Below are 16,618 nucleotides of genomic sequence, written 5' to 3' on the forward strand. Positions count from 1 at the left end.
TGCCCCTCCCTAACCCCGGGGCACATCCGCCCTCGGCAGAAAGTTTCTGCATGGCTTACTGCACACAGGATAAAAAAGATGAAATACAATACTGAGCAGACGTATGTTTAGCATGCACAGGCTGCCCTGCTGGAAAGCAAGACAATGAGATAACATTGGAGCAGTGCAGAAGCACAAACAGGTGGAGAAGAGGATCAACTATGCCCACAGTATTTTTAATTCAAAAATTGTAACTACACTGATTCAGTATTTTAAACTAGAGACAGAGAGAGAACAACCAAGCAAAAAATTATTAATTTGGCTATTTGTAAACGGAAATCTCAAAACTGTAATTGTTTAAAATAAAGCAAAACTCACTAAAACCTGTGCTATTCTCACTAGACTGGAAATGCCAAGATAAACCACTGATTAATTTCAACCAAGAGCAGTAGTACAGAATTACTTTGCAACAAAAGAAGAAAGCAATAAAAAGGGAGGCTGATCTTCCTCGAGGATCACAAATTGACAAAGTGCTATTGTAATATGTCAGAGAAGGAGTTCAAGAGTGGAGAAGTTAAATGACCAGGAGGGGGTAGCAAAGTGATTAAGCTGATACTGACTTTCATTAAGAAACCCACATATCCCACCACCATTAGTTGTTCTGGCCTGCACCAACCAGCCATACACGGCAGGAGCCCTCTTTCTCTGTGCAGAAAACTTCCAAAGAATTGTTTTTCTGTTTGTCTTTAGGCTGGCTCTGATTAAATTTCAGTTCAATCTTTACTTCATGTAGTTGGTCTTAGTGCTCCTCAGCTACTCTAAATAGGTGCAAGCTCCCCTTTTAATCCTTTAATCCAGAAAGCTGAGGCCCTGGAAATTGCAGCTGCTGCAATTCACAGCAGAAATTCAACCTAAGGATGTCATAAGCCATAGTAGTTGGCTTAAAAGTGCAAACACTTTTAAATTAACTGCAGCAAAGGCAGCCCTGGTAAAAGGAGGTGGGGGTGCAATTTTAAGTCAAATATAAACTATGTATCACTAAGGAACACATTACCAGCATGAGAATTTTCCTGAAAACATTCAGGGTCTCATGTAACAGAACCACTTTTGGAGAATTTAAGTTAAGCATTTATCAGTTAGGAGGTAGCTGAAGAGACACTGCTTCCCATTCTACAGTCTGGTGCCACAACAGAATCCAGCAACATGAAACACCTCGCTCAGCTCCTCCCGACCTGCGGGTGCGTGAGCACGCCTGCTCAGCACTCACAGCTCTGGAGAATGGAGCAGCTGAACTCTAAATACTCCAGATGGAGAACCTAAATGTGAATATTTTAACAAGACTTGGAAAAATATGGATGGTTCTTCAGTTCCTTAACTGTACTCTTTGAAAAAACAAACTTTAATCTGAGTAGAATCACGTTCCATTTCTAGTTTCATTTAGAGATGACTAAAGCATTTTTGTCAAAGTTGTTTAAAGAAACCCCAAGAGAACAGCTTGAGGCAGACAGAATATTCCAGTTGGAAGAACTAAAGTCTGGCAGCTACAAGAAACTGAAAACACAATCATTCAATGGAAAGTATTAAGCAATCTTAATTATAAGTGCTACCAGTTTCTCATATAATAAAATTAAGCAAAATTAGTCCCTAGATCTGTAGGGACTATCAAACTACAGATTAAAAACAGTTAAACTTGCACAATTCAAGTGAGTCCAAAGACAATAGAAATACTTCGAAACAGACCAGCAAGTATAACGAGCCAACTAATACACATATTTAGGTAACTAATGTTCTTAGAATCAAAACATTTCTTCAGACTGAATGTAATTTATGATTCTGTAATGTCAAAGGAATATCCTAATTTGGTATCTTACAACAGACTGTACTTTCACTCTCAGGAATGGAACAAATGTTTTGCTTTTTGTATTCAAACTTTCCTGAAACATCAAAACATTCCAGCTATTATTTATAATTCTGGAAAGATGTAGGTCATCTCTCAGAAGACATATTCAAGAATTAAACACCAATCAACTAAAAAAATCAAGTCCACATGCTAAAATTAGAAACGCATTAAATCCTTATGTCAGTGTGTTTACTGAGAAGTTTACTCAGAAGCCTTTTATCACCTGAAGTTGTCTTTTCAAAGTTATTACACTCAACCCACAGAGCCACCCAAATGAAGCACACCTGCCTCTCAGCCAAGTTTGGAGTCACTGTAAATCCCAACTGTGTGGGCAGCTTTAACAAAGCCTCTGGGATTTGCAGTGGATTGGTGGGAAGTCACATGCATGCTTGTCTCTGATAATTTTTTTTACTTGACAAGGTGACTGTGAAAGAGCTAAAAGGGATAATAACATCACCTGCTGCACGTATGCACCCAAAACCCAAAGAGTCCCTTTTGAATAAGAGTTCATATATAGGGGGATTGAAAGTCTTAAGGTTGTTACACCCTTTACTTTATTCACCTAATCTTCCTTGAAGATCTTGATCCTCCTCTTGAAAATTATAAACCAGAACATCGAAGAGGGAAAACTTTATTAGATTAAATCTAGTCCAACATTCATCTGCACCAAATCAGCTGGCAAAACCACTGTCAAAAACTTTTTTTTTTCACCCTTCAAGCTGTATCAAGACATGGCAGTTTATATATTTACATATATATATATATATTTATATCTCCCACATGGAAGCTGACAGTCAAAAGTGATTCTGAGGAGCAAGGAAAGACACTCCCTGTTTTTGATGTACTTTTGGATTATACCACATGCAATATAAATCCAGGCTACTCTATTTCTTTCTCCTGAACTTCAGTCTATGTAGCTCGTATTTTTCTTCTCATGACAGATGTTTGAAATGGCGCACACAGCTGCCTGAAGTTTTGATCACTCTCTAGGTGCTGGGAAATTGTGCTGATTTTAAGACTTGTTCAGTCCATGCTCTATGACTGACACTGAGGTACCACACCATACGTGGACTGCATTCATCACCACCCCTCTCTTACTTGACTATATATGTCATATGGGACCATATCACACAGATCTTCAAGTCGAGACAGTATTTTAGGTTGCTGCTACAAGGACAGTCCAACTCCCAGTGAAACTTCAGGATTAAAAGAAGCCATTGGTAAGATACATTCAATGTTCACAGAACAGAACGAGAGACCCTCTCTTCTCAATGTCACCAAACTGGAAACGTTTCTCACGTGACCACCAGCAGTTAAATCTCCACATAGAACTCAGAATATGAAGGCTCACATACTGAAGACATAATAAAAAGACACAGATGTCAGATATGACAACAGATGTGTCATCTGAATTTACCAATCGTCTAGAGAGCATCGACAGAAACACTTAAGTGCACAGCCTCCAATACGTTACAGAGAAGGAATAAAATAAAACCAAGAAAGTTTAATAAGGCTGTAACAATTTTGTAAGTGGACTTTGATAGGCTTCCCTTTCGTAAGAAACTAGCAAGCCAAGAATGATTCAAAAATGCAGTTTTAGGCATAAAATTATCACAGAAATACTGAGATTCCACAGGAAATCAAACTCTAAAAACTCACAGAGATGTCAAAGGATAACTTTCTACTCCCCAGTGATTTCAAGTTAATGTCTTCAAAGCCATCAGTGTAAGCTCTCAAAAATATCAGGCGGTACCCTAAACACGCTAGACTTCATTAATACAGATGAACATACTGAATTCACAGTAAATGACAAAGATGAGAAAAACAAATGGAAAAGCTGCTGTGGGACAAATCACAAATTCTAGATATTGATGCACTCCCCATCGAGATCATGCTCTAAAAGTATAGCTTGGTGGTACAGCAAAATGAAATATTAATCTCTTTGCCTAGCAATGTATGCAAGCATTCTCATAACCCAAAGTTACACCATATCCAAATCCTCTCTTTAGGAATTATTTATAGACACTCCTTTCCAAATGCATAATTCATATACGTGTTTAACCTTCCAATAACACTAGAATCTTTAACACACTAAACAAAGCTTTTATTTGTTCACCTTTTTCAGCATCTTGCTCAGCAGACCAGCAGAGCATCTTAACCTTGTAGTCCTATAAAAGCATATTCCCTGTAATGCACAGTTCTGTTGTATTTCATTTAAATAAAGTTTTAACAGATTATCTTGCTCTTGGCTTCTAATGAATAAACAAATTTTAATGCAGCTTTTTCCTGGAATATAGCTAATTACATTTGTACAAGGTTGTAAAGCAAAAATGCCAGGGGAATTCCCCAGCAGAGATTACACAGATTATATTCTATTCAAAACACATGCATGTTCCAAAAGACAGAACAACACAAAATAAGTAGGAGAGTAAAATTAAGGACACCTGCCAAGATAGCAAAAGAAATTAAACTGCAAAGAACCACCCCCACCTCCTCATATGCAACAGCATGCCTACTAATGGAAGTCTAGAAATACTGCGGTAATTTTATTTCTTCATAATGTAATAAACTGAAAGCAGATTTCAAATAGCAAAACCTCCATAAATAAATGCTTACACAAATGTCCAAACTATCCAACAGATCACATATCTCCAGTTCTATAAATTATGTTCCAAACACGAATTAAAAAAGAAATTTACTTGCTAAATCAAATAAATGTGCAAAAATGCAGTCAGGTTGGGAACTATTCTACATGTAATTTTACAATATGCCATTAATTACTTCTGTACCATTTCTATTAAAGAGAGAGAAAATATTTTCCTTATGTTGAAGGGGAAAAATAATCATCTGCAAGTTAAAGTATTAGAAATTATTATTCACAAGTCCAAATAGAAAGTAGTTATCTGATAAGTTTTGGAAAATACTTTGGAATATACAAGGCTGACTTGACCCAATTCCCTTTGCTTCCTTTTAGGTTATGGATGTTTTGCCAGAACTTGACCTTACATTTCACAGTTTTATTTTTCCTGACTCATGGCACTGCTAGTTTCTTTAAAGAAGGTACAGGTATTAATAGACATAATTTAAGATACTCCTTGTGCTAAGCAAGGCATGTAGTAAATAGGTAAGGGTACAAGAGAGAATGTATAATATCTTCACAGTTAAAGGAGATTATGAGCAGCTGGAAAAGACGGGTTTTCCACAACTAGCATCTTTGCACTACCTCTAATCTAACTATACTATCAACCTGTTAATTTATGCTACAATTACATTTTTATCTGAAATATTTATCTGCAGTATTTCTTTAATCTTTTCAAAGACTACTTCATTCTTCAGTATTATTCACTTCACCTTGCCATCTGCAAGGGTTTTCATCTCCCAGAGGCAGGTGTAAAGACTGAAAGGGCTTCTGCTTAATTTTAAAAATGAAAGGCCCGATAACTGATAAATAAATCAGGATCTGGATTTCTATCTCTGTAGCACCCTTGAAAGTTTGCATTTTAGAGAGCCACTCTCCCTATGGATCAGATAGAGCTCACACTGACAGGGCAATACCCTTCAGCTGACATGCTGATTTTTCTCAATGTTTGCATTCTCACAAGGGGAAGCGCAGTGTGACAGCACCTTCATCAAAAAGGGTCTGCAGATCATAGGGGCTGGGAGACCTGGGTGGCAGAGCTCAGAGGCTGATGGTGGGTCCCAAGACCCTAGGTTTACATGCCAGCAACAGAAAACACCTCTGTGTGTTTGTTTCTCACAGTGAACTTAATCCTGAGTGCACGTGTAGTTCATTAGCAAACGCCCAGCTGGAAAGACCCAAGCTCTGTGCTGATGGCTGCAAGGTCCAGGGTGCAAGCACAGGTATTGGACTGAGAGCCTCTGCTAATATTTGAAGGGTCCATGAGCATGAGGATACTTGTGAAGGGTAGAAGCCCGTGCATCTATTTGACAGTGAACATAAGGAGGAGGATCAAGGCCTGGCTACCTGTGGCTATGTTGCAGGTGAGTTGTGGCAGGACTACACAGGGGTGCTGCCAAGGCAGGGCTGTTGGTGGCTCTCTGTGTGGGCAGCTGCATCAGTGTCCTCTAAACGCACCTCTGGAATATGTCCTGACTGCAAATGGGAAGTTCAGCAGTCACATCCATGAGAGGGATGGAGACACTTGGACCTGGCTGGCCTTCAAGGGCTGGGAAGGAGGAATCCCCAGGTCTTGGAGTCTGCTAAATACAGTGGTTTCCTTATCAACTTTAACCATGTTACATACATTAACATCAAATTTATTTTCACTGTTCCTTTAAATTCTGAAAAATAAATATAGACAGATGGTGCTGTGTATTTGATACCATATCATATCACAAATGAAAATAGATAGGATGCATTGCTCCTGGTTTGTCTATTACCTGCAAGAGTTTAAATGAAGCCTTTTGCTTAATTACTTTGCTCAGCCCAAGGGCATTAGCCTCAAACCAGCTGTAAAGACAGGCATAAAAAACCTGGAATATTCACCCAGTATTTCCACTGGCTTAATGACAGTAATTTAATGGTTTTTTCCAATGTTTGAAAATTGCACCATTTTAAAAGAAGGGTAAATCTAACACAAATAAATTAAATCTACAGATGCCTCCTCCAAGTAGTATTTTAAAAGTGCTTAGTTTAATTTAAGCAGTTATTGTTGAAAATTAAAACCACCTGAAGAAAATGCAATGTGCACATCCATAAAGATACTTGCTTAAGTTTATCTGAAGGCCAGTCTACAGCACAACCAGCTGGGAAATAGAGGATGCAAACTTCTCCCATTCAGCCATCTGGGTTGTACCTTTACCTACTCTGTAGTAACAGGTACAAGAAGCTGCAAGAAAGTGAGAACATCACCAGAGGGGGCTAAGGTAGTGTAACAGGCTAAATAACCTGTGTGAATCTTCTTATTGTCTTTAAAGGTAGCTATCACTTTGACATGGAAGACACCATCCAGATTTAGTGCATTTAATACTCTGATCACTTGTGATCAATATCACACTGTCAATGAGTCCTTATATAGATGATGACAGTGTCCCACCCTCGGCTACTTGCAAGTCTTGAGTAAGGGGCTTGTTTTCTGTAAGGAGACATGAATAAAGCAGCAGAGAACAGACTGCAGCCTGAATGTTCATCACATCAGCATTTGGTGGTGACAAATTTGGTGTCTGCTGCTACATTCCTAATAGCAATGCTCAGCTCATGCACTCTAAATTCACATGCTAGCTTACTTCACAGCAACCTGTCAATGTGCCCACATATCACTAAGGTGAAATAAACATGTAAGTTTAACACAGTATGATATTTCTGCTTATTTTCTTGCATATGGAAGCCATATTTGGCCTAAACCCCAACCTTAGTTAAACTGACAACTCTCTTAGTAACCAATCCAGGTAACTCCATAGGTAGCCCAGATGCACGAAATGAGATTTGAAGTTAAGAGTATTTAGAGTTCCCCTTCAACATTATTACTTGCAAGAGATGTTGGAACCAGAAGAAATTAAGTAGTTTATTTTCAGTGTTGGAAAGCAAAAAGAAGAATGCCCGATTTACAGAAATGTGCAAACATGACACGTGTGCCCTGACTTTGCAATAACATGCAGATTTGGCTTTTCTTTTGTTATTGCCTTTCTAGTTGGTACTCTCATCTAACATGTTTGCAAATGCAAACTAAGTTTTTTCAACATACTTTAATTTTTTAAGAAACCACTTTTCTTCAGTACCAATCAATTTTCATAATTTTGAAATCCCAGCTTTTTAATCAACTTTTTGTTATATCTGCTTAGGAAGCTTGTCTAGAAAGCACTGTTACTACTTTTGAAAATAATCTAAATTCAAAGTTCTGATGCTTACACCAATCCAACTACTCATCATGTGTAAACCAAAAGCTAACAAAGTCAACTGAAGGTTAATGTGAGAGATTAGAAAATCCTTCCTGACAGCTATTTTCCTTTCAGTCTTACAGAAACTGAAACCCCAAAGCAGAAGTATTGTAAATAACTTGTTCCTACTGGACCATCACCTTAGCCCATTCGTAAAAATGGAATCTGTCAACAATCCTGTAGGCATTATAGCTCTGCTTCTAGCAAATGCCCCAGTGAGCTGACAAATACTGAGCTGAACCCATTCAAAAGATGTCTGTCATGACCCCCATGCTGCAACAATACCTGCACATTATAAGCTTAATCCCAGATATTTAGCTATCATTTTCCTCCTCCTGGGTATAATGAACCCCCTTGCTGCTACACAGCATTAAGTGTCCAGTTGTATTACAAAGCATTTGCATTGGAAAGGATGGGGATTTAGCAATGACCAGTAAACCATTCACCCAAGAGTTCTTAGAATTGGAGTTTACAGCATTCAAGTGGAAAGAAATTATGGGATGAAGCAGTAGTCCCTGCTCAGTCCTGCCTGCTGTGGCTTCAGACCCTGGCTGCTGCTGCTTCATTGAGGCAGGCAGTAAAAGAAAGAAGTAATTTGTTGTCGTAGACATCTTTTTATGAAAATCCTTTTCTTAGGATTTTTTCTTGCTAAGAAGCTGAGAAGTTTCAGCAACAAAATGTAAACAACGGTTATCTGCTGCTGTAGAATGCAACAAGTGCATCTGTGATTGGCCTATCTTAGATGTTTACAATTAATGGCCAACCACAGCCCAGTTAGCTTAGACTCTCTGAGACACAGACCTTTGTTATACATTCCATTCTATTCTTAGCTTAGCTAGCCTTCTGAGATGAAGCTTTTCCTTCTATTCTTTAGTATAGTTATAATGTAATATATATATATATCATAAAATAATAAATCAAGCCTTCTGAAATATAGAGTCAGATCTACGTCTCTTCCCTCATCCTGAAAACCCCTGTGAACACTGTCACAATCTGTCACCCTTCTTCAAGGGCTATGTCAAGTGCATTAAATACAAATGAAAATTTATATTAATTAAATTGTAATCACTTCAAAGACGCGCTTATAGATTAATGCCACACTGACATAATGATTTGACTCATCTCTATAACTTGTTAAGAACCTGGAAGCAATGGTCACATCGTTCGTGATGAAACAATTATTACTAATTGACCGGTAGGTTACTTCACTGCTTATGGCTGTTCAGGCATTTGTAAGAGAAACTTTGACTGGTTTGAATGAAAGAGCACGTCTTTGCAAGCTCCAGCAGACGAACAAGTGGAAAAGATGGTCTGCACATCTCATGGCAGTGTCCCCAGCACAATACTCCCAGCAGTGAAATTGCAGAACATGCTATTTATACTGAGATCAAAAGGTCTGCACTCTGATAAATCAAACCCAAGCAGAAATGACTCACTGGACCCTGCACCCCAACATCAGAAGGATGTTGACAGAGTTACAGCATATCACATACACCACTCCCCTTCTCCTAACCCAAGAACAGCACAGACCACATTTTGAGCAAACATTTAAACGAGGCAAACCAGACAAGACACAGCAACATGGCCTAGGATCTATGGAGGCTAAGACAGAAATATTCTGAGGCACAGAAAAACCCTGTAATGACTGCTAATCCCCAAAAGGCCTGAAGGACCTTTACAAAAGCTAGCTCATCACTGTTCATGAACCCTGCATATGCAAAGAGGACTGGGGGGCCAATGTACCTTTGGTTAAACCCTACAAAATTAGGGTGTGCCTAGGCTCCTAGTGCAAACAGCTCTGAGAAAGAATCAACATTCTCTAACAAGTATTAAGGTAGAAGGTACCAAGAACTTTCTACAAGGTTTGCAAGTAGAGATGGATCCAATTTACAGCCCTATGGGGCCACACCAAAACCACAGAAAATGATGCTTCCCTTTTGTCCCACAATCTTGAAACAGGAATTTCCTTTAAATATTCAAGTTTATCTATCAGCTTGTTGGAACAAAATTAAACAAAACAGCAATACTTCTAGAAGGGAACAATTTTTCTTCTATTCAAATAGTGTAATTTTTTCTTTAAAAAATAAATAAAAAGGCAAAGAAAAAATATAACTGCTGAGAAAATTTGACCTAAATTAATTCTTCCACTATATATTTTGTCTAATACTAAGAATCAACTGGTAGTAATAGCATTAATTGGTCTGACTGCTAAGTTCCCATCACCACTGATTTTATTACTACTTTGAATAAAGGTACTCACCACTAGAATACAGGGTACAGAAATAGAAAATAAACCCACCACTAGAAAGATGCTATATTGCAGCTATATCCCATAGTTCTTCAGCAGAGTATTTAGGTATGTATTTATGCTGATTTATTTTATCTATTTCACACCCCTCGTGACTTAGTTGGAATACTGCACAGACTAACAAAAAACCTAACTAGAATTGAACCAAAAAAGTCTGAGCAGAGAAAAAATTATTAAAAGGAAGAAAGGAAGAAAAAAAAAAAAGGAAAGCAACACTAGAAAGGTCAGAGTGAAGTTACTTGTATCTAAGCAAATAAAGTGTTCTGAAATAATTCTCAGAAACTTATCTGCAGAAAGTACTTTGTACAAGATAAGATGCATCAAACTAAAGGTCACAGCAAAGATGAAAAGGGCAGCTTTCCCAGAAGCTGGAAAAAGAAAAGCTATGCTTTGATACTCTTTCCATTGTCTCAGTCTTTCCAGTACAAAGGTATATAACAAGCCAAATACAATGCTCTTTGAAATTACCTTCTGAGGGGAACATAAAAGCCTTGCCTGCCTGTAATACCAACCATGGGACTCAAGCCAGTAACAGTGTAGGGGGCTTAGACACGAGTCCTCTGGTGAATTGGGATGTTGTGTTAAGGCATCATCCTTACTCGGCTCACTCATGCATAGCAGAACACAACCTCTGCAAGGAAGAAAGAAATTCCGCCTAAGCCCCTGCTACTCCATCCCATCTGTCCAGTCTTTCAAACCATGTGCTCCTTTACTGTAACTTAGTAAATTTTTGCAAGTAGATGCACCTAAGAGTGATCTACCAGGGATACAGCTGAGACATTTTCCCATCATTCCATCCAAGTTTGTGAAAGGAAATAGAGAATTATGCTATCCACAATATCAGTATTAGGTTTCCAAATGCTGCTTGTCCTAGTTTCAGCTGGGACAGCATTAATTTTTTAGAGTAGCTGGGAGGGGGCATGGCCAGACTCTAATGCTGTTCAACAGCATCTCAGGTCATTGCCAGAGGCAGGGAAAATGACTCCTTTCAGGAAAAGGGCACGATTTCTGGTCAGGGAGAAGAAACTGGCTGGAAAGAATGGGTCTTCTCTTCTATGTAAACCATTTCTTTGTCTTATACCTTTTGTTATTAATATTCTCGCAGTTATTGTTCATTTTCTTATCTCACTGTTGTTTCCAGCAAATTGTTCTTATCTCAACCAGTGATCTATTGTGCAGGAGGCAGGCAGAGGGCAAGTGAGCAGCAGATGGGGTTTTAGCAGAACTACTAAAATGGAGACTACTATCCTAAGCCATGATATTGTTGCACTGTAAAAATCCTAGAAATATTACAAGAATATCTGAATGTGCACTTGGAACCTTATTTGCTCAAAAAAAACCCCAAACCCCAATCACTAAATTCCAGAAAATAAATTTACGACTCATGATCAGCATAGAAAAATTAAAGGCTCTAAGAATTTGTATTTCTTTTTATCCTCAGAACATAAGTCTCAGTTTGTACTCCTAAACTTGAGTCCCAAATGTATTATCTTGCAAAATCCATTTAATAGTATGTTTGAGCTCCATCAAACTTCTGCAAAGTTAAACTTTCCACTGTATGTTTATTTTTAGTGATGAGGAGTATCTAATTCCCAAGAGATACTAATTCTGTACATTGTAATTACAAGAAAGCTGGACAGGGACTTTTTACAAGGGCATGTAGTGACAGGACAAGGGGAGATGGATTCAAAGTGAAAGAGAGTAGGTTTAAATTAGATATTAAAAAGAAATACTTTACTGCGAGGGTGAGCTGCCCAGAGAAGTTGAGTATACTAATCCCTGGAAATGTCCAAGGCCAGGTTAGAGGCTTTGAGCAACCTGATCCAGCAGAAGGTGCCCCTGCCCACAGCAGGCGGGTTGGAACTAGATGATCTTTACTTGCCCCTTCCAACCCAAGCCATTCCAAGATTCTATGAAACAGCCTCTAAAGAATCCTGGTGATACATCACATTAGACTACTTTTGATAAAACCAGCACAAGCAGATGGTTAGGAATAAAAAGAAAATCAATACAAAAAATTGTTTCAAAACAAAAATACAAAACTGTCTTTTGAATAAATAATGCCTGAGTATTTGTATTTGCATATTTTCTTATTTCTGAATATGTTGTTAAACTTAAATTTATCAGAAGAATTTGTCCCATCAAACATTTGCCCATCTCAGATGGTGTCATGATCCACTCAAAGATATAAGATGCTTTGGAGAGAATTTTGGCTTTAAAGATGGGATTAGACAAGTATTTCACAATGACTGCAATGACAGCTGTATTCATCTCCCTCACATACCAGATTCAAAGTCAGAAGCAGATTCTCAGTTTGCAAGCCAGAACATGTTCTGCAGGATATTTACAGCCAACCACTGAAATCCCCAAAACCTATCAATGATGTCAAACAGGACAGAAATAGATCATCTTGCCTGTTCTTCCTAAATAGACCTGCATTTATAAAAGATAAAGAAATAAAACCTTGAAGAAAAAAATTCTCTTTTATCACTGCCACTACCAAAGCACAAAACCACTCAACTTTTTTTGAAAGAACCACTACAAGAAAGAAATCATGTTTGTGTCTCTCTCTTGATGTTTTATCTCTCCTCTTAACTTGTCATCAATAATGCCTGCTTTTTCTTTTCATTCCAAAGCTTTTTTTTTTTTTACATCTATAAGGAGGTTCATCATGCCATTTCACATGCCACTAAGGAGATGAATTATGTTTGTAGATGTCAGTGCCTAACACAATTTAACCACCACAAACATGCATTAATGCACGTCACCTTACAATAATCCACTTACCAGATGGTTTGCAGAACAAAACCAGGAACAGAATCAAAATGAGGAAATACTTTCAGCCTTATTCTTTATTACTGAAGATTTTATTGACTGATAAACTTAAGGACAGGCATCAGATTAAGCAGCAAGCTGTTTTCAGAAAGTACCCTAAAAAGTGAGCTCTGTGACTTCAGACAGAGACAGGAAAAGATTCATTTCAGGAGATTTCAAGTTCAAGCAATCCTTCTGTGTTTTATGTTCTCAAGCAATGCTGTTTGTACCCTATAGAATAAATTTTCTGATCTCCAACTCAACAACAATGTAAGAAGTAGACTTATAATTAGGAATTAATAAAATAAGAATACTTACGCTGACCCCACCGGCCTGTTCTTGGATTCAAATAATTTGGATAAAGTCCATTAGGACGATCCATTTTTTGAAGTAACTTCCGAATGTGCATGACCTAAATTAAATCAAGAATCAGGTTCACCGCTAACAACGTTTGTCTGCCCTCTGCACAAAGTTAAATCTAATCTTTTTTATTTTTCTTTCATTTTTAGAAGCAAATTTTATTAATCTGAACCACAAGCTTTCTTGAGGGCTTTCTTCAGATTTGTACATTTTTGGTTTTAAAGGACTGCTCACATAAACATGCTTAAAAATAATGATTTTTAAATGTATTCTGAAACAAATAAGAAAACCTGTGTTATCATATATTTCTAGTTGAAAAATACAACTATTTGGTAACAGAAATACAAGCATGAAAATATTTACTTGCTACCAAGAACGGAAGTAGAATTCAATATAGAAAGTACTTCTCCTTTAATGAAATTTATGATAAGAAGTATGATAAAAATATTGATTTTTGAGACTCACCTTGTTGTAATATACAGGGTCTCCTGTCAAATAACTAAGGTGGACAAATTCCATGTGCAGAGTACCAAACTCAGCAAGGATGCTGCTGCCAGCAGAAGCCCAGCCCCAGTTTCGACCAACACCGCTGAATTCCAACAAATATGCATAAAGAAAGGAAGAAAACAACAAGAAAATTCAGAATTATTGTGCACAGCACAACTACCACAGCCAATTAAGCAAGAAACAATAATATTTTAACCCACACTTAAGATTACAGGAGTTGTGATTTGATTGGTCAATTGGTTCACTGGTTGGATCTTTTTGGAATAAAGATACCATAACCTCATCAACAAGAAGTCCTATGTTTAAATAATATAATACCATGAAGTCACACAAATATGATGACTTAACACTGGGCTCAATCACAGTTGTTTCTTATTCACTGCATGTTCTTAAGAACAAGAATCAAGGTAAGACAAGTTTTGAAGGTGGCAGCATTTGCCGCCTTGTCCTGCTGATCTGCTGTGTTCCCTTCACTTGTGTGAGATGGGCTTCCCTATCTTCTGTCTACACAGGAAAACAGGATGTTTACTGTTGGCACAATATATGGGTTCCTCAGGCTCACCTAAAGAATCAGCAGAAAGCGTGACATATCTATTTTTTGCACTCGAAGTGATACCATCTTGCTAATCTTAACTCCTAAATTACCTCTGGTTTAATCTAATCTGGGAGTTTTCACCACCTTTCAAGATTGGGTCTTTTAGTTTCTGTAATTAACTACGTATTTCTGAAGATTACTTCTACTTCCTCCCACAAATGACTTCAGTCATGAGTAAGTGTACAAACAATCTAAATATACATCCCAATTCAGCTACTGTTTAAGGACGTAGTGAAAATTTAAAGAATCGCTTGCATCAAAAACACTCTCAAAATCTGAGGGAAATCCTAGCACTGAGCAAGTAATACAACATAAATTAGGCAAGGTAGTTGTCTTCCATGAGGCAATGCAGACCATCTAAGTTCAGAGTGATCTGAGCAGTCATCTAAAGGAGCCTCTCCATCTGCACAGACCACAGTTCACTTTAGCACATCAGACCCCAAGCTAAAATGTAAAATGAAATAGTAACTTCAGAGTCCCATCATCTTCTCAAATGCTGGGAATCTTCTAAAGGTAACATACACCTCAAACAGCACAGAAAACCCAGTAACTTCAACCATGTCTTGCAAACAATGTTGATTTTTAACAGATTTTGTAATGAGTAAAGAAACAATTATTAAACTCCAGAGCAACACACAGAATAATACACTGTGTGGTCCAATGGCAAATTGAATGTTTATTGCAGAATCATAAAACAAACCCAGGATCAAAATGTATAGCAGTTATGAGTTAGAATGTGCTGAACTCTATCAAAAATATTCTAACATGCCAAGAATGACAATTTGTCTGCATTTTCTACAGTTCCACTACTAAGAAAAACTGATGTATGCCATTACTAATTTTAAGTTGGAGGGAGGGGGAGGAAGACATTTCACAAAAGAAAACTCATTACCTTTTCAGATTCACCATTGCCCATGGTATACCCGTAGGTGTGTTGAAGGCTGGAAGAAGTTTTCCTGCCAGTTGCACTGCTTTGATCTTGAAAACCTAAGATAGTAGGATCAATTGCAAGTAGTTACAACGTCTGATTTATCTCCCAGAACTGTAAAGACTGAAATTTCCTTGCCCCACCTACCTCTTTGTATTAAAAAAGCTTTACGTTGTAAAAAACATATTAACTTATAATTTTTTGCCACTTGCTCACTTTATAACTTTCGGTTAGATTTGAACATGAAAAGCAAACTTGTCATTTTGATTTCTTTCCTTCCAATTTCTCCAGCAACAGTTCTTAGATTCCTATTACAGAAGAATATCAGGTCTCTTCCCACCTCCCTCCGCAGCTATTAGGAAATTCAAGTGCTTTTTAAAACAGTCTTTAAATCATACCTTGTATTTTTCAGTTAAAAACCAAGACACAACTCTCCTACCCAAGCATTTTAGCTTTTACAAACTTCCAACCTCTTTTTAATGAGTTTATTGCAGACAGAGCTCCTATTCTTTTATGAACATTGTCTATGCATAACCAGATATGCAGTTTCCTCTAGTTTTTCCTTCATCGATAATGCATATGAAAAATAATTCCAGGGCTAATCTTCCCTCTCTAGTCTGAACCCCCAAAGAAATTATTGACAGGACAAAATCTCAGTAATTTTTACTGTTATTTCTCCTTACTTTTAGAACATAAATCTGTAATAGCCTTAATCAGAGCGCAGCATTTATTAGACAAGCAATTGGGAGAATTCTTCTAAGTCTAACTGCAAGCATGTTTTCCAAAGGCATATTTGGTATCTAGATATACATAATATCATCTAGATATATGTAACATAATAATTCATACCCCATGGTATGAATCTGCTTTTACCAGTTAGTTGCTAGCATTTTAATCAGTAGCTACATTTTAATCAATGCCCTCTCAGTATTCACTACATTTCTGGACAAGTATCTCCTTAACCTGAAGATAACATTATTTGCCAATTTGATGCACCATACAAACCAGTTAGAAAAAAAGCTACCACATCCCAGAATAACATGCAACACAGATGTAGCATAGAAACATCATCTCTTTGGTCACCAGCAATAGGACATGAAGAAGTCTAATGAAGATGCATAAGGGCAATTTCAGATAGGGAAAATGTTCTTCACTAAGAGACTGGTCACAGCACCAAGCCTGTCAGAGCTCAAGGAAATTGTGGATGATGCTCTTAGTCACATGGTTCAGTTTTAGCTAGTCCTGAGAGAAGCAGGGGGTTGGATTCCCCAGTCCTTAAAGGTCCTTCTAACTTGAGATATTCTACAATTCTATTGTTAACTACCTGGC

The 16,618-nt window shown here is 37.6% G+C and overlaps 1 protein-coding gene across 1 annotated transcript in view; it reads right to left on the minus strand.

The window, feature by feature from the left end:
• Positions 1-16,618, minus strand: part of MAN1A2 (mannosidase alpha class 1A member 2) — a 130,189-nt gene that overhangs the window by 28,255 nt on the left and 85,316 nt on the right. The window contains exons 6-8 of the mRNA XM_066572141.1: positions 15,254-15,348; positions 13,725-13,848; positions 13,218-13,311 (exon numbers count right to left, since the gene is read on the minus strand). Coding sequence (XP_066428238.1) covers positions 13,218-13,311; positions 13,725-13,848; positions 15,254-15,348 — 313 coding nt within the window. The remainder of the gene's footprint in view (positions 1-13,217; positions 13,312-13,724; positions 13,849-15,253; positions 15,349-16,618) is intronic.

This window comes from Molothrus aeneus, chromosome 2, assembly GCF_037042795.1.
Source record: "Molothrus aeneus isolate 106 chromosome 2, BPBGC_Maene_1.0, whole genome shotgun sequence".
Taxonomy (NCBI): domain Eukaryota; kingdom Metazoa; phylum Chordata; class Aves; order Passeriformes; family Icteridae; genus Molothrus; species Molothrus aeneus.